Below are 18,824 nucleotides of genomic sequence, written 5' to 3'. Positions count from 1 at the left end.
TGTCTCAGTAAATGTGAATTAAACTAAACTGAGGACTTGCTGTGGTATTCCTGCTCTATAAGCTCTGTTTATTCATTTGTGTTTTACAGTCCTGTGGGCTTGCATGTCTTCTTTTCAGTTTCCTTGATGTCCTTTACAGGGTGAAATAAAACTAACTGCTTTTTCAATTTGATCTTGTATACCTTCTTATCAAAACATTTGTATGCATTTTATTGAGATCCAGTGACACTGAGACACTGAATCATGGCTTAAAGCAAAGAGGGTTATTTTAAAAAACAAAACAATGATTTATTAAAATGGTTTTTTGATTCATAAAGGGAACATAGTACATATTCCTGTTTATCCAGCTCACCCATAGTTATCGTTTGTGTTCATTGGTTTCCAAGAAAATGTTACAGGCAAATTTGGAAACTACTGACATATTAATGACACATAAACTTTGTTTTTACATTTCCTTCTAACTATGTATTTTAGATTATTTTTAATAAAAAAATACTAAGGAGAGGATCAAGCCTTTGCATCAAAAGCAACAGCCAATATTATATTTCTTTCGTTTAAATCTGAAAGTCCATGGTGTTGTGGTCCTTTATAATACATTATGTAATCAGTAGGACCTAGTGGTATGGATTTCTGGATCCATTTTCACCAACTTCTTCTATTTCTCTGACTACTCCAAATCTAATATAATAGAAAAATAAATTATTTGTAGAGTTTCTATATAATCCTTCCTGTGTAGTTTCAGAACTTTAAAAAACCTAACAGTTTCTTGAAGCAAGGGTTAAAATGAGAAATAGACTTTAACTACATATTATGAAGGTATGCTCTTAGTATGAAATAGCTTTATCTGGATTAATCTCCTTGAAGGCAGTGAAAAGTATGGCAAGTGTTCTGTTGTCAGTACTGTGGTGTAAAACGAAGTACATCACTGACATAGAAACCCAACATGGGTAGTTGGGCCACAAAGAAAAGGGTCCTCCTGTACTTGGTGATAATATTGAAAATTCCTGGCATTGCGGAAAAGTACACTGGGTTGGCCAAAAGGTTCCTTCGGTTTTTAAAGTAAAAATGAAGGACATATTTTTCATTTTCACCAAGAACTTTATTGAGCAACGTATTCACTGTTTTGTTCCACTACCTTCTGCCGTCTTTCAGGCAGCTTCATAATTCCATCTTCCCAAAGCTTTTTATCTTTTTGAGCATAGAACTGTTGCAGGTGCCTTTTACAGTCTTCCAGGGAATTGAAATTTTTTCCATTAAGAGAATTTTGTAAAGACCGAAATAAATGGAAATCTGAAGGTGCAATGTCTGGTGAATTCGGCGATGAATCAGCTTGATCCCAGTCAAGCTGTAACAGTTTTTGCCTGGTCATCAAAGAAACTCGGTCTTGTGTTATCCTGATGGAAGATTATGCGTTTTCTGTTGACTAATTCTGGACGCTTTTCATCGAGTGCTGCTTTCAGTTGGTCTAATTGGGAGCAGTACTTGTTGGAATTAATCGTTTGGTTTTCCAGAAAAAGCTCACAATAGAGGACTGCCTTCCAATCCCACCAAATACACAACATCACCTTCTCTGGATGAAGACTGGCTTTTGGTGTGGTTGGTGGTGGTTGATTTCGCTTGCCCCACCATCTCTTCTGTTCCACGTTATTGTACAGTATCTACTTTTCATCACCCATCACAATTTGTTTTAAAAACGGAACGCTTTCATTACGTGTAAGTAGAGAATCGCACGCAGAAATACGGTCAACAAGGTTTTCTTCCTCTTAACTTACGTGGAACCTAAACACCAAACCGATTCACGTAACCAAGCTGGTGCAAATGATTTTCAATGCTTGATTTGGATATTTTGATTATGTCAGTTATCTCCTGCATGGTGTAATATTGATTGTTCTTAATTAATGTCTCGATTTGATCGCTGTCAACTTCAACTGGTCTACTGGACCATGGAGCATCGTCCAGTGAGAAATCTGCAGCACGAAATTTTGCAAACCCCTTTTGACGTGTTCAATCAGTCACAGCACCTTCTCCATACACCACACAAACCTTTTCTTTTTGCGTTTCAGTTGAGTTTTTACCTTTCTTGAAATAATAAAGCATAATATGCTGAAAATGTTGCTTTTTTCTCCCATCTTCAGTATTAACATGGCTACACAGAAATTCACCAATTTTGATTTTTTTTTTTAAAGGCACGCTGATATGACAGCTGTCACGATGCAATCTAACAAAATTATTTCGAATGAAGTTGAAGACAACTAAAGTGCTACTGGAGCCATCTTACGGAAAACACCAAACGGACTTTTTTGGCCAACCCAATACTTTGGTTTGAAGTGTCATAGGATCCCATTAAATCACTTAATTCCTCTCCTGCCTTTCCTCTGTGATGCCAATAATCTACCTTCCCTTGATATAATGCTAATGAAACTAACCTATCTATTAGAGTCATTTTGATAAATACTGGTAGGAAGTGCAGAGTTCTTTGCAAACCCAAGGTGCAGTATAAACTCTGATTAATAAAGAAATCTTAGGCTTATAAAAATAACTGAACAAGTGTGGGCTCACCATATGCATTTATCCTTTCCCTTTGCAGCCTGGTGGCTGATGTGGTGGTATTCAACTCGGTTTTTAATATGGAGTCATTTCTTACTTCTATTGGAAAATTCATGAAGCTGATTCCTGATCACAGACCCAAAGATCTGGAAAGCATCATCAGACCCAAGTGCCAAGTTATTTACTTTCCCATCAGGTTTCCTGATGTGAGCAGGTCAGTATGTTTAACTCCATTTTCAATATTGTGTCATAAATTATTCCCCAAATGTGTAAAAATCGGTGATGTTCTTGCCAATTTTGACTTTTCAGTGTAAGCATGATTAGTTAGAGAATCAAGTTCTATTTCGCCATGCTGTGATTTACAAAGATTTTAAATAATCATGTGTCCAACCTGTCACTGAATGGTTAATTCTGATACTGAGTTTTTCCTTTCTTTTCTCTTATTTATTTGTTTGCCAAAACAAGGTGCTTTGGCTTTTAACACTTACTGTTTTATTTATTTGTTGTTTTGCTACAGAAGTCATTGTCAAGCATAGGTCTCAACCTTTGTATTCAGCTTATGCCCATTGGTTTATATGTATAATAGTAACTTCTAAGTAAATCAGTGTTAAATTTTACTGCTTAGATTACTTCCATTTCCCATGCTGTTTTTTCTGTTTTTTTCCCCCTTCTCCCATTTTTTATTATTTATATTATCTTATTAAAGAGTTAGGTCTTCTATATTGGGTTGCAAATGCACTTAATTGCCATTTCTTTTTCTCAGTCACTAAGGATATTTTTTATTACCCTTATTGCTGGGCCCACCCTGAATTAGCAATGGATGATGTGGCTCAAAGGGAACATTCTAGAATTCCTTTTCACTTTTGATTAAACCTAGCAAAATTGTTTTTACTACCACCAGGAATATTTTCCCCTTGTGAATAGAAAGTTTACTTCAGTGGGAATCATACTAGCTGGGGATGCTGCTGTTTTGTAACTGACTGTGTCCTTAAAAAGAGTTCAGGGACAGCTGTTTCTTCCCCATCCTTGAAATGAAGGCAGGAGACAATTTAATATCCACATATGCTATGCAGGAGGTCAGCATTAGTCTCTATGTTCTAGACTAACTGAGTTCACCCAGATTTTGCTGTGGGGACACCCACTCTTCCACACCCCTAATACTGATTTAAGTGTCTGACTAGTTAATATTGCATTGAAGAAAAATCTGCCTAATACCAAATCAAGCTAGTGAGTCATAAAATTTAAGTTAGAACAACTTGCCTGATCCTTACTTTATGGAGTTCAGAAAACAGAAGGCCGGAGAAGCAGACTGGCTTGTGCTCACACTGCTGATTACTGTCAGAGACTGTATTAAAATTTAGACTCTATGACTTTTGATTAAATTTTCTGTTAACTATCTAATCTTCCTGTCAGTATAGGTCATTTGTCAAAAATACTTAATGATTTATTTACAGTTTTGAAAACTATAAAGCTAAGTGAAACTAAGATCACAGTTGATTTTCATATATATGTAAATATGTATATAATATGTATTTGTAATATATAATTTTCATATGTGTGATGAGAGAATGTCAACTTCTGAAGAATATGATTGTTATACTTTAGATCTGTGATTAACTAGAACACAGCTTATACTTTAGATCAGGGGTCCCCAACCCCCGGGCCTGTTAGGAACCGGGCCGCACAGCAGGAGGCGAGTGGCGGGCGAGCGGGCGAAGCTTCATGTGCCGCTCCCCATCGCTCCCCATTGCTCGTAGTACCGCCTGAACCATCCCCCGGTTCGTGGAAAAATTGTCTTCCATGAAACTGGTCCCTAGTGCCAAAAAAGTTGGGGACCGCTGCTTTAGATCATATTTTGAACCTTATTTTTTGACATGCTTTTAAGTTTCTCATATAATAATATATCGTCAAAATGCACATCTTTAAGTGAATAGGTAGTTATAGCACATCTTAATTATTACTGCTATAGAATTCCAAATAAATAGTATGTTTTAAAATGCACTTGCATCTGATATAGTCCTACAACATTCTATGTTTAATACACCTGTGGCAATTGAATAGTTTATTAATTTGGACTGTATTACCATAAATAAATCTAGCTAAATGGAAGAAGGTTAAAAAATATTGTGGCCAAGATAACATTCATAAGCAAGGTCTTAGCCCAGAGTGTTATTTGAATTATTTTCAAATGGTAATTTGCTTTATCCAACCCAAACTCATATAGTGTAAGTAAGTGATTATTTGCATGAATGGCAATCATTCTAATGCCTGCAGTCTTAAAAGAGTATTATTTTGTTGAGATGTTGAAAAATGTTTAGTAATTCCAAAGGCAAAATAACCAAGGTGATTAAAAATAAAAAAAATTTTGAACGGTTCTATCTTTCTCTCAAATTTAATTTAAAAACAAAGCAGCAGAACATATACTTAAATTATTAATATAATGTGCTCTAGTAATATATAATATAAGATATATTAATCAGGGAAGGGAAAAAGCCATATTTCAGCAAAATATTTGAGGACTTATAAAGTTGATAACTGTTAAAACTCAGAGCATGTCTGTCATACAGAAATTCAATATTGGGCTTGTAGTACCTGCTGTACCTATTACCTTCCTCACCCCTCCACTGCCTCATTCTCAAAGACCAGAAAAACAGTAGCAAGAAAGAATATTCACTTGAAAATATTTCATTATATGTATTAAAACATTTTGAAGTGGGAAAGCTCTTGAATACTGTAGTTAGGCATGCACGTATTTGAGTCTTGACCGCCACTTACTAGCTCTGTGACCTGTGCAGGTGTAATGACCCTGAGCTTAGGTTCTTTAATGGTTATGATTATATTTACCTTATCCCCTCATAGGCATGATGTAGCTATTAAATGAAATAATGTGTGCCAAATGCCCAGCCGAGTGCCTGGCACATAACAGAACCTTAATAAAATTTAATTCATCTTATTAACTCCTTCATCCCCATTGTTTTATAACCTAGCACATTTATTGCCACCTGAATATAAAGGACTGTCTTCCCCTTTGCCCTCTTTTAACACGGGAAGGTAAAGAAGTACTCTGCCAAAGGAACAGCCTAATATAAATAAAGAGGTTCCTTTATATATTCTTTTTATCATCCTGACTCAAGCAGCCTTTTGGCTTCACCAGAACCTATAGCATCCATTGATGGTAAGGAGCCAGCTCCTTACATTCATTCTTCTCTTGTCCTAATTTTCCTCCTTCTTTCTCCAGTTTAACTTCCACATTCTGTCATCATACTTCCTTTCTCGTGTGTACTCTCAAATCTTTTGCACCTTTTCTTTCATATTTGATTAGGAGGAAAACCTCCAGCCGTATTTATTAGCCTACTCTAAATTCATGACCCCTAAATCCACATGGACCTGTTGAGCTGCATGGTGAGTGTACCATAATTCCCCTTTTCTAAATAACTAATCCTGCATTTTCCTTTCTTTGTAAGCTTTTAATACCAAATCTTCTGTCTTCCTTCTCAGATCATGACTGAAAAAGATAGACACAGTCAGAAGAGAATTTCTATATGCTGCCACCATTACATCTACCCAGTTATGTGCTTCTGGGTGCATATTTTTTATCTTCACACCTGTAACTATTGATGGATTGACCTCACTTCTGACTAAGGCCCTGTTTCCACTTCTTTGCTGGAGCCCATCCTTCTTGCATACCTAAAAATTATTTTTCTAGCAATTTTTTTTCTCTGATCTGCATCATCCATTTTCCTCTTTTCTGGATGGTTCCTATTAGCATACAAAAAATGCTATTTGCTTTACATCTTAAAAATATTCTCTCTTGATTCCACTTCATCCTCTGCTACTACCTCATTTCTTTATTTCTCTTAGTAGCAAAACCTCTTGAAAGAGTTGTTTACACTTGTTTCCAATTTCATTCCCATTGTTCTTTCTTCAAGCTACTCCACTGAGACTGTTTTTGTCCAGGTCCCTGATGACTTCCATGCCTCTAAATCCTGTTGTCAGTTCTCAGTCCTCATCTTACATCACACATCAGCAGCATTGGGCACACTGTGACACAGTCTTCAAGCTGGCTTCAAGGACACAGGTGCTGCTTCTCAGGAGTTGTTGCCGGTTTCTCATTATGACCTTGATCTTTAGCTTTGGACTGGCCTTTCCCACTCTTGACCCTTAAGGGATTAGTGGAAGAAGAGCCCAGGATTGAAATGAGAAGAAAAGATAAAACAGTCAGGAGGTCATCAATGAGAGAATTATCCTGTGGGATAAAGGGAAGAGAGTTTTAAGGAGATGATTGGTAGTGAATTCAGAGGAGTGAGGTTAAATAAAGTGATGACTAAAATTATCCTTGAATTCAACAATTAAAGGGTCAGTGGTGCCCCACCCTGCATTCTGTTAACTCACAAAAAAGTTTCATATGTTTTTTTCTGGTAGGGAGAGAAACAGCCTTCAAGTCTAGGTGAGATCTCTTTTTCTTTCTCTTTCTCTTTCTCTCTCTCTCTCTCTCTCTCTCTCACTCTCTCTCTCTCTCTCTCTCTCCCCCTCTCCCTCTCCCTCTCCCTCTCCCTCCCCCCTCCCCCCCCACACACAAACACAGAGGCTCTGCTCCATATTTTAAAGATGAAGGCACAAAGGCCCAGAGAAGTTAAGTGTCTTCTGGTAATCACACAGCTAGATATAGACAGAGCAGAAACTGGAACTCCTATCTCAAAATCTCCATCGAGTGCTCAGCTCACCACTTATTGTGAATGCAGTTTCAGAGGTCTTGATTATCTGATTTTTCAGCTGACAGCAGATTAGCAGCATCAAATTGGGGGTGCGATAAAGGCAGGCTCACTGACAGCAGTGAAAAGTGACAGCTGACTGACAGCTTGACAACAAGGGAGGAGAGAGATAAACTGTTTAAAAAAATATATGAGAAGTGAAAAAGCATGGCAGCCTGGAGCCATTCTAGGGCAGTACAGGCAACTCTACATATGGATGAACCCCTGCAGACATTCCTCCATGATTGTACAGCTTGTACATCAAATGGATAACTGTGATTTATTAAGAAAGATTAAATGGTAGCCAGTAAATTCTCTTTAAGAATATAGGGAAATTCGTAACCCACTTTTGGCATAAATTATAAATGACAGCAAATGGAGCTCAATGTCATACCTTACTCTAGCATGTACATGAACCATGTTCACCTAAAGGAAGATAATAAACATCTAACCCTTTTTCATGCAGTTGCAATGTCTGTAAGCTTAGGTGACCAGGGAACACTTCAGTAAGACACCTTTTTTGGATTTTTCTGACTGGAGCCTTTTCACGTACCATATCTCCGTTTGCTGCTAGGGTGTATATATATTGGCTCCTTCAGCACTGAAGGCATCCAAGCCTGCCAGATGATCGGTAGTCAACAAAACAGGTTTTGTAATATTAATACCATGTCTTAGTCCTTTTAGTCTGCTATAAGAAAATACCATAGATTGGGGGGCTAATAAACAACAGAAATTTATTTCTCACAGTTCTGGAGGCTGGGAAGTCTAAGATCAAGGCTCTGGCAGATTTGATGTCTGGTGAAAGCCTGCTTTCTGATTCATAGATGGCTGTCTTCCCACTGTGTCCTTATGTGGTACAAAGGGCAAGGGAGCTCTCTGAGCTGTCTTTCATAAGGGCACTAATCCCATTCATGAGGGCTCCACCCTCATGACCTCATCACCTCCCAAAGCCCCCATCTCTTAAAAGCATTATATCGGGAGTCAGGATTTCAACATATGAATTTTGAAGAAATACAGATATTCAGCTTGCAGCATACCAAAAGATAAATGTGATCTCAAGACTTAGTGGGATGAGACTCATGACTGGAATGTACTGAAGAGGATGACTATTTTGTGTTAAAGGATATAGATTAGATTGAAAATGAAGGAATTTTTACTGTGCATTTCAAGAAGGCAAATTTCGCATAGAGTTCCATGGTGCTGATGGTGTGTGATGGAGAGGAAAAAAGGGAGCAATTCTGCAGCTTACTGAGCTAGATGTTGACTAGAGGAAGCCAATATTTTCCTACTCTAGATCATGCAACTGTCATAAAGGCAAAGCCTAGTAGAACTAGGGAATTTTATATATCCAGACCTTTGCACAGGTCTCAGTCTTATGAAATCCGAACATCTGAGGAATTTGCAACTTGCTTTCTGACAATGTCATCTTTAGAAGGTAGAGCTAACCATAACAGCTAACCTTCCTGAGTCTTATTTTAGCCCAGCATTATGCTAAGCATATTATACATATTTTAGCATTTTATTCTTCCAACAATTCTAAAAGATATTTTCCATTTATAGTTGAAGAAACCCAGCCATACAAATATAAGTAGCTTTTTGCCTACACTCATGTAGATAGTAAAGGTATAGGTAGAAATCAAACACATTTTTTACCCTATTTTAGAACCCAACCTCTTGAAAGTCTTTCTGTACTGCCTGTCCCGAAAAGACGTTTTGGACCCTAGTACATGACTTTGGCCAGTGAAGAACAAATGATTTATAAAAGAGAATTGATGGAAATGTTGAGCGAAAGGGAACATGTCATGGTAGTGTTATGAAAGAAAGGATAAAAGGTCTTAGAAAGCAGACTTTCAAAAGATTGAAGTTTTGAAAAAGAGGACACCTGAAAAGGAATGAGCAATTAAAAAAAATATATTTGTTGAGCGTCCTAATGGAGAACTGTCTGTGGAGCCAAAAGCCCTAGTGTGAATCCTGGCCCTGTCGTTTTCTATCCAGTGAGCTCAGAATAGAACCTCAACCCAAGTCCAGTTAACTCCTTATGAAAAAGAGATCATGCTTTTCTTGACTTAAGGAAGAATGAACAATTTTAAGAAAGAATTCTCATAGTCAAATTGAAAATTTGCTTAAAGAAGCAGAATAGGAAGAATATGTCAAAGAAATAGCTGTAGACTCACACCATTATTTCATGTATAAAAAAACTATTATATTTATTTATTTATTTATTTATTTATTTATTTATTTATTTTGCGGTACGCGGGCTTCTCACTTTTGTGGCCTCTCCCGTTGCGGAGCACAGGCTCCAGACGCGCAGGCCCAGAAGCCATGGCTCACGGGCCCAGCTGCTCCGCGGCATGTGGGATCCTCCCGGACCGGGGCATGAACCCGTGTCCCCTGCATTGGCAGGCAGACTCTCAACCACTGCGCCACCAGGGAAGCCCTATTTTATTTTTTCAATTTCTAGGTATCTTGTCATTTATCCAAACTCTCTTCCCTTACAAGTTAGCTTATAGCATGACACCTGTCTTACAGGACAGTCTCCGATCCATCATATTAGATTAAAAGGATGTAGCTGACTACATACATCTGCACAACATCAGACTTCTTCCATCTGTCTCTCTTGTAAGATTTGGTACTGAGGGCATATCCATGATTTTTATGTAACTAGATAATCTCCACCCCCAACAAACTGGACCACATAAGAATGAATTGTAGAAATACAGTGAATTACAAAGTGGCATCCCTTATCCTTGAAAAAGATCATGTTTTCTGGAGGAATTCCATCAGGGAGCTTCAAAGTAGATATCATCTGCTTCAAATAGCATTCAGTTGGATTTAAGCTGAAGAGAGATAAATGCTCAGGCTGTCAAGGCCTGATATTTGTATATGTTTGTCATTTGCCTGCCTCCTCTGTCCCATTATTTTGTGAAAAATGAGTTTAATTTTTTTATTATGGTTACACATAATTAACTTAAAAAGATCAAACGTATGTGTTTCCAGTGGAGGCCTTAAAAAAAATCATTCATTTATTTTTATTTTTTCATGAGGGGATTAATGGATACTGTATCCTTGGGAGTTGAAGTTTGGACTTGGAGCTAATAGAAGCATGTATACTTTGGGTTGAGAAATATGTCCTTATCTGGGTTTCAGGTCCAGTTCAGTCAACACAGAGAACATCAAGTATCAACCTCACTGTGATTATTAAGAAAAAAATTCATATGTTTCTGTGATCATTTAATTATCTATATATTCCTATTTTCCATAATATTGGATTGTCGGAGTTGCAATAGAGTAAAAAAGAGTGGATTTTTTTTTTTTTTTTTTTGCGGTACACGGGCTTCTCACTGTTGTGGCCTCTCCCGTCGCAGAGCACAGGCTCCAGATGCACAGGCTCAGTGGCCATGGCTCACGCGCCTAGCCGCTCCGTGGCATGTGGGAGCTTCCCGAACCGGGGCCCAAACCCGTGTCCCCTGCATCGGCAGGCGGACTCAACCACTGCGCCACCAGGGAATGCCAAAAGAGTGGATTTTACCTGTGAGTTTCCTCATTTCATAGATTTTTACTTCCTGGGAAGAGGGGTTATATGAAGAGCATCTCTGCTTGCCTCCTTCCTACATTTTTTTCTTTTTACATCTTTATTGGAGTATAATTGCTTTACAATGGTGTGTTAGTTTCTGCTTTATAACAAAGTGAATCAGTTATACATATACATATGTTCCCATATCTCTTCTCTCTTGCGTCTCCCTCCCTCCCACCCTCCCTATCCCACGCCTCCAGGAGTGCTTTGTAGTATAGTCTGAAGTCAGGGAGCCTGATTCCTCCAGCTCCATTTTTCGTTCTCAAGATTGCTTTGGCTATTCGGGGTCTTTTGTGTTTCCATACAAATTGTGAAATTTTTTGCTCTACTTCTGTGAAAAATGCCAGTGGTAGTTTGATAGGGATTGCATTGAATCTGTAGATTGCTTGGGGTAGTAGAGTCATTTTCACAATGTTGATTCTTCCCATCCAAGAACATGGTATATCTCTCCATCTATTTGTATCATCTTTAATTTCTTTCATCAGTGTCTTCTAACTTTCTGCATACAGGTCTATTGTCTCCTTAGGTAGGTTTATTCCTAGATATTTTATTCTTTTTGTTGCAGTGGTAAATGGGAGTGTTTTCTTGATTTCACTTTCAGATTTTTCATCATTAGTATATAGGAATGCCAGAGATTTCTGTGCATTAATTTTGTATCTTGCTACTTTACCAAATTTTTTGATTAGCTCTCGTAGTTTTCTGGTAGCATCTTTGGGATTCTCTATGTAAAGTACCATGTCATCTGGAGACAGTGACAGCTTTACTTCTTCTTTTCCGATTTGGATTCCTTTAATTTCCTTTTCTTCTCTGATTGCTGTGGCTAAAACTTCCAAAACTATGTTGAATAAGAACGATTTTTGACAGCAAAGAAGGGAGGAGAACAATGTTGGTCATTTGAAGTAATCTCATTTACTGAAACTTTAAGAATTTCTCTGAACATTTCTCTCCATCTTTTTCCATGTAGCTAAGATGTGAAGCCAAACAGAGGTTTATGGACTTGGCCTATTTTAGAAACAAAAAAAGGAGAATTTTAAAAACAGTGTGAAAATTTTAAATGAAAACTCTCAGGCTGTGCAAACAAAGGCGGGGAGCCTAAGGGCTTTTTGAAGAATTCTTATTAAAGAAAACACTATTTTACATTGCAAAGCAGATGTGTCAGAAAACAACAGCAGATCTGTAATTTGAGAATCTGTAGATTGATAAGACTGAAGGCAGCCCCCGTGGCTCCCCACTGAAAACTTTCTGTTTTCTGTAGTCAAGAGTTCTGCTTTTGGGGGGGTTGCCAGAAGCACCTTAATCTTCTTACCACATGTGGTCATATTTCTCAGATATTTTGAGAAAGTATCAGTGTTAGAGTATTAGTAAAACTACCACCTTTGCTATATGAAATAATGAAGTGTGGGTACTGTCTTCTTTAATATTAATCTAGGTCTGAAGTAGAAGAAGAAAAGTTTGGGTTTTATAAATTTAAACATCTCCATATTTGCTAACAATTATTTTGGTTCTCCAAAATGAATGTAAAAATGTGTTTCTTTTTGAATGTCATTTAAAAAAATTTTTTATAGAATCAGTGTACTTAAAAAAAATCTTTTGATAAATCATTCCAATGTTTAACACCACTCACTGTCAAGAAATCTCCTTTGTATCTAACGCAAATCTTTCATGCTGCGATTGTATTGTAACCATCTTCCTCTTACTCCCCTTAAGAGAAGAGAGTTTGGTTTCAGCATATATATACCATCCCTCTGTTGGTCTGAAGTTACGTAGAACGAACTTTTGCTTTTTCAAATGTACTTTTTAAAGAAATTATTATCCATGTTAATGCCTAATTATAACAGATTTCTGCTCTCATCAACTTAGGTAATAATAGTAACCTCACCCAAAAAAGCACTCTGAATTCAGCAGCAACAACAAAAGCCTATCCTTTTGTTATAGGATGATTTACCCCTGTTCTCCTCACGTATAGAGAACATTTGAGTTGATTTTACATCGGAGATTTGATGTACATTTTTTTAGGTCCTTGTAGTCCTGTCCTAAGAGATTTGGGAGGTCAGAAGCAAAGGTCACAGATCACAGGGTAGAGAAATAACTAAAAATCCAAGAATGTTCTCAGGGACTGCATCATCAACCCAAAGGGAGTCATGGAGCAGGGCTGCCGCAAAATGGAGATGAATGTCATGCGACAAACTCAAACCACAGCAAAAGGTCTGCTTAGGCTTTCTTTCCCTCTTCAGGCTCAAAGGGCATCGCCAAGCTTCCCATAGCACAATGAACGATCATTAGTGTAAAGCCATCAAGGCAAGAACGAGTTACGTTATATACTCTTGTTTATTACAGGAGGGCTATATGCAATGCATATTATTTAGAAAGATTTCAAGTAAATGACTTCGATGTTTAAAGGATCAAACTTTGGTTATCTTTCTAAAAATCACTTATTCAAATCATTCCATTCCAGGTAGTGCTGAATAAAAATTGGTAGTCAGCAGTATGGTGTACTGGGATTCTTGTTTGGCTTATTACCACTTGCTGCCACTGTTCAGCCTAGAATACATTACTTAACCTCCCCAGAGCTTCAGTTTTACCATCTGTAAAATGGAAATTGAAATAGTAGCTGTATCTTTGGCTTATTAGGAGGAGGGAAATAATTACTACCATATGCTGACTGAGCTCAGTGCCTACAACCTAATAAGTGTTACGTAAATGTTAGTGGTTTTATTATGATTCCCATCATCACCATTGTGGTTTTCAGTTGACAGGATTTTTGACAGGTCGCCCGTTCAGTATGACTCCAAGCTGAAAAGTAAGGGGGGACAAAATTCTGAAAACCCTAGTAATTTTATAGAATACCTGAGGATCTAAAGTTTACTACTAATTCAAATAAACGTAGGGACTGTCTTATATCTTGTCAGTCCCCATCACACCAGCCAAATGCAATACTTTAGCAGTGTGAGTACGCAAGACGAAAAGTCACATGTGACGCTGTCCACATCTGCCTGGCACCTATAAAACATACGCATTCCTTGTGGTACTGGTGTGTGGAATGGTGAGTGGGTACAGAAGTCATTTTAGTTCAGTGTTCTTGTAAAGAATGTTGGAGGTGTTTTAGAAAACTTTCCATTAAAAAATAAACAGCTTGGAATGTACCATTCAACAGTAAGCTACCGGAATAATCTCTCACCCAGAATGGCTTATTCCCTAAGAAATTCCAGTTAAAAAACTTTATGGGCTTCCCTGGTGGCGCAGTGGTTGAGAGTCCGCCAGCCGATGCAGGGGACACGGGTTCGTGCCCCGGTCTGGGAAGATCCCACGTGCTGCGGAGCGGCTAGGCCCGTGAGCCATGACCGCTGAGCCTGTGCGTCCGGAGCCCGTGCTCTGCAACGGGAGAGGCCACAACAGTGAGAGGCCCGCGTACCGCAAAAAATAAATAAATAAACTTTATTATATAGGAAATTCTTTAAAAATGGGCTTCAAAGTAATTAGATACAATAAAATATACTTAACAGTAATTTAATTCTTTGAGATTTTATTCATCCTGTTGTTCACCCATCATTTATTAAAAGCTTGCTATTTGCTTACCTCTGAAATGGGTATAATAATACACAGTCTGCGAACTAAAAGGGTTAATGAGCCTGGTAGTATATTATAGGCTCAAGAGTATGGCAGATTATTACCATGAGATTGGTCATCTGTGAACGAAGCTCACCTTGAAATATCGTCTAAAAGTGGATGGTTAAGAGACGTTTAGAGCCCCCAAGTCCAACCAGTCTTACTGGGCACTTAGCTACAGGAAAAATATGATTGACTGGAAAAGACAGCAATGGCTTAACAAAAGAATGTGTTAACAGAAGGGCTGCAATCTGCATGAAATGTAGAATACGTGGAAACACAAGATTCAAGAACCAGAAGCAAAGGAGAAGAGATGCTGAATCCAGAAGATGAGTCACAACAGAAGTACACTCTCTTGAAGAGCAGAGAAAATTCACCAGAATTTACCATGGCATCATTAAGATATCATCTCTACTAATCCAACCCCCTTTGCTCTGATTCCACAATCGCCAAGCAATATTCTGTTTATTACTACATCCTTCCTAGTAACTTAATTCCAGAAACTGTAATCCTAAATGTCAGAAACAAATATCTGGATATTGGAAGGGCATATTCTCTGGAGATCAATAAACTGTGGCTTTTAATAATTAAAAAAAGCCTCTGTGGTAAATACAAGGTATTCTGGGATATAAGGATGTGTAAGACAAGATCCTTAATTGTAAGAGCTTTGTAGAAATGATAGGCATAGTCAGGTGACTCCAAGTATAAGGTAGAAAAAAAACTGAGTGCTTTTTATGGCATCTGAGCTGGGCATTAAAGACTGACTAAACTTTGGGCATAATAATGACAGCATCATGTATCAAGTGCCTTTTCTGAGCATACACTTTATGTATATTATTTCCAATCTTTACTAGCCACCCGCAAGCTAGGTACTATTATGCTCATTTTGCAAGTGAGGAAAGAGGTTCAGAAGTTAAGTTAAGCTTGCCTGAAATCCTGCAGCTACCCAAACTGTCTGGCTCCAATTTGCTGCTTCCGTTAATGCCGTGTTATTTCTGGCTATGAGGGAAGGTGGGGGTGAGATAGAGTGAGTATGAGGGCACATTATGAAGAGAGAGAGAGTAGTTGCAACCAGATTTGTGGCAGTGAATGATCATTGCACCTAGAAGAGAATAACTACCTTTGTCTTAATTGGGTGAAGAGGTGGTAAGACTAGAAATGGGAATTAAGGCCAAGGAATTTGGACTTTAGCCTATAAGCATTTGTGAGCCATGGCTAGATTATAAAATGGGGAATTTGATATTGACAAGTGAATATCAATGGGGTAAGAAACAGGAAGCAGAGAAACAAGTTAAAAAGCTACTAGAATACATTATTAAAGATGAACTAGGGAGGTGGCTTATGGATGAAAAGGAGGAAATACACATAATTATACTGGTCGTAGACTTGGCAAATTGGTGGGGTAACTTACTTGATACAGGAGTGGTCAGGGATAATCTTGAAGTATTGACCATAGTGACTGGGAGAATATCCGTTCTGCTGGAATTGAGAAATAGATTGTTTATCTGAAGATGGTGAATTCAGAGTGTTATATGTTGAGCTGGAGATGGCGGGTCATTTAGATGGAGCTGACCAGCAGGAAGTATCCTCTCTTACCTCTGTGTCATCATTTAGAACCTTGTGTGATTTGTTACATTGACCCACTTTTCTAGATGTTTCGCTCCTTCCTTTGACATACTTGATACAGGTCAAGTTTATTTTTGATAAGTCCAAGATATCTATTTCTTGTCATTTGTTACTGTCTTACGAAGACCAGGTACAGAATTTGTAAACATCAGATCTCCTGATCTCTTTCATTTCTGGATAAGCAGGAGTTTATTGACTTAATTTTCCCTTTGTCTTCTCAGAGTTCAATAACTAAATCACTTTCAGTTCCTTGGGACAAGGAATCCTGAGATCAAGTACTGTATGATGATGTGTGACATAGTGCCTAAGAAAATTGACTGTGATATCAGAGCTATGTCATAATACCACCTCTTCTGCTAACCAGCTGGCTGATGTTGAGAAAGTTGTTTGACCTCTCCCACCTCATTTATTTTCTCTCATCTGTAAAACAGGGGGAGTATTAGCAGTCTCATTGGGTTGCTGTGAGAGTTAAATGAGGTACTGTATGTAAGGTACTTGTGAAATGCTTGAGGTACAGTGAGCCTTAAATAAATGGTAGTTGTTATTGGCTTTAATTTGTGTGTCCTCACCATGTCTTTAGTGCTTTCATTAACCTATACATAATTTCTTTAATTTTCTGTAGAGCCAGAACTGTGCCCCCAGTTGTGGTCCAGTATTGCTTCAGTAATTTTAGGAGCATCAGATGATTTTGCTTGTCAACACCCACCCCTCGGCTGCCCCCCCGCCGCCCGGCCACCTCTTTTTTTAAGCCAGCGTTGCTTGCTCTAGTACTGACTTATCTTTACCATGCTGGACTGAGTACCAAAATTCTACTTAGAAGTATTGCTAAGAATATTATATCCAAGTAATATTTTATGCGTGTACTCTTGTCATGTGTGTTGTGGGTCTTCTGTACTTTTGGCTTAATATGAGGTGAATCACAGAACTTTCTCACATCTAATAAGGTTTGTATTGTTACCTGCTATCTACAGAAGACTTCTCTGAGTGATTAGAAATTATAAGCTTTCCTTAAGTTTGGTTGTTTTTGTTCTTACTATATTTGGCTCAATGTTGCCTACAAATTTATTAATAAGTGTTTCTATGCAACTAGTTCTTAATAATTGTCACTTTTTCTTTTGGATGATTCCAGTTTTGTGTATCAGTACTATTAAATATGGAACTTTAAAAATTTTTCGCAAATCTAATAGTGAGAATTTAATATAGGAAATCTAGTTATAATTTTCTTTAATTAAAAGTAAGCTCATTAGTTGCACAAATACCTGCCTCTCTTTCAGTTCTACCTATTATTCTTAACTGAAAAATCTTGGTGCTGTTCCTTAGGCACCATGAAATGAGAATGGTGGAAGTTGTTTCCTTAATTTCCCCCTTGGCCATACACTAAAATTCATATGTACGTTCTTAGTGGGTCCCAACAGAAGAAGTATCACTTTGGCATTTCTTCTCTCCTCTACGGTATATTTTTGTGTATCCGTAGAAATATCTTCCTTGTTCAAAATTCAACCTCCAGTCCAGTGCTTCCTCCCATCAGCTAGGTCTAAGTTCATGGATATGGCTGGCAACTGTAAGTTAATTTACATGTAGAGAACTGATTTATCTATTTGCGACACCCATCTCAGTCCAACCCTGTGTACATCTGCTCTATTAAGTATCAGCTGATGTCCTGAACAGACCAAGTGATTCTGTAGAGAGAAGGAGGGTCTATTCAAAGCTACCACATTTCATGTTATAATACCAAAACTCATTTTGTAATACCGAATCTGAAATTACTTGTAATTATTTTCCACTAATTGAAGAGGGAGCTTCTGTCTCAGCCCGTGAGAATGGATTTGAAAGGACATAAGCAAGAGACAATGGGAAAGTAGAATATCCAGGATTAAGTGATGAGTTCCATTGAAAATAGAAGACAAGGGAGAGAATGAACAAAAAAAATCCATAGGTTTTAAAATTATTGGGCTATTAACTGAAATAGAAAAATCAGAGAAAAATGTCAACCACATTTCTATTGTGGACAAATTTGTTTTATTTTCAGTTTTAGGCAGTTGATATTTTTACGAAAAAATAAAACTAGAACTTTCCAGAACTGGAAGAGTATCTAAGAAATAGAAACTTTAGAAATCTTCTAGTCCAATTCCTTCATTTAATAGCTGGTAAAACTGCAACAGAGAGGTTTTTACCTGAAGTTATAGATAGCAACACAGTCACAATTTGGACACCACTTGCAAAAATTCATGAGATGGTTAGAAATGCGCGACCAGGGTTGTTCATTGTGTTAGTAATATTAGTAGGATAGGATTAATCAGCATTGATAACATAGAGCAATTTCATCAGGAGTAAATGTTATGCAGAAATATCTTAGAGGAACTGGGCTTCTCATAAAAAACTTATTCTGGGGCTTGCCTGGTGGCGCAGTGGTTGAGAGTCCGCCTGCGCGTCCGGAGCCTGTGCTTCGCAACGGGAGAGGCCACAACAGTGAGAGGCCCACATACTGCAAAAAACAAAACAAAACAAAACAAAACTTATTCTGGGAGTGAGGAATAGGAGTTTCCAGCATTTAAAACTCAGAACGTAAAAATGATTTTGATCATCTCTTTTTTCTGGGACTTGGTATCCAGAATTCTGAATGAACCGATATTATACACAACTTATCAACTTCTCTTTGTAAATTTTGTATAAATTACTTACTCTTTATGATTAGAAACTTTTCCTATGCATTCCCTCCA

At 37.8% G+C, this 18,824-nt stretch overlaps 1 protein-coding gene across 9 annotated transcripts in view; it reads left to right on the top strand.

Moving 5' to 3' along the window:
- Nucleotides 1-18,824, top strand: part of QTMAN (queuosine-tRNA mannosyltransferase) — a 357,381-nt gene that overhangs the window by 93,661 nt on the left and 244,896 nt on the right. For all 9 annotated transcript variants that reach the window (XR_003003173.1, XM_024744092.1, XM_024744100.1 and 6 more), the window contains exon 4: nucleotides 2,588-2,761. Coding sequence is in view for 8 of the 9 variants with exons in the window: in XM_024744092.1 (XP_024599860.1) it covers nucleotides 2,588-2,761 (174 nt within the window). In the remaining variant the exon portion in view is untranslated. The remainder of the gene's footprint in view (nucleotides 1-2,587; nucleotides 2,762-18,824) is intronic.

The sequence above is a fragment of the Neophocaena asiaeorientalis genome, unplaced genomic scaffold, assembly GCF_003031525.2.
Source record: "Neophocaena asiaeorientalis asiaeorientalis breed wild unplaced genomic scaffold, Neophocaena_asiaeorientalis_V1.1 scaffold11, whole genome shotgun sequence".
Classification (NCBI taxonomy): Eukaryota; Metazoa; Chordata; class Mammalia; order Artiodactyla; family Phocoenidae; genus Neophocaena; species Neophocaena asiaeorientalis.
Note: the sequence above shows the minus strand (reverse complement) of the source record. Positions and strands in the feature narration are given on the sequence as shown.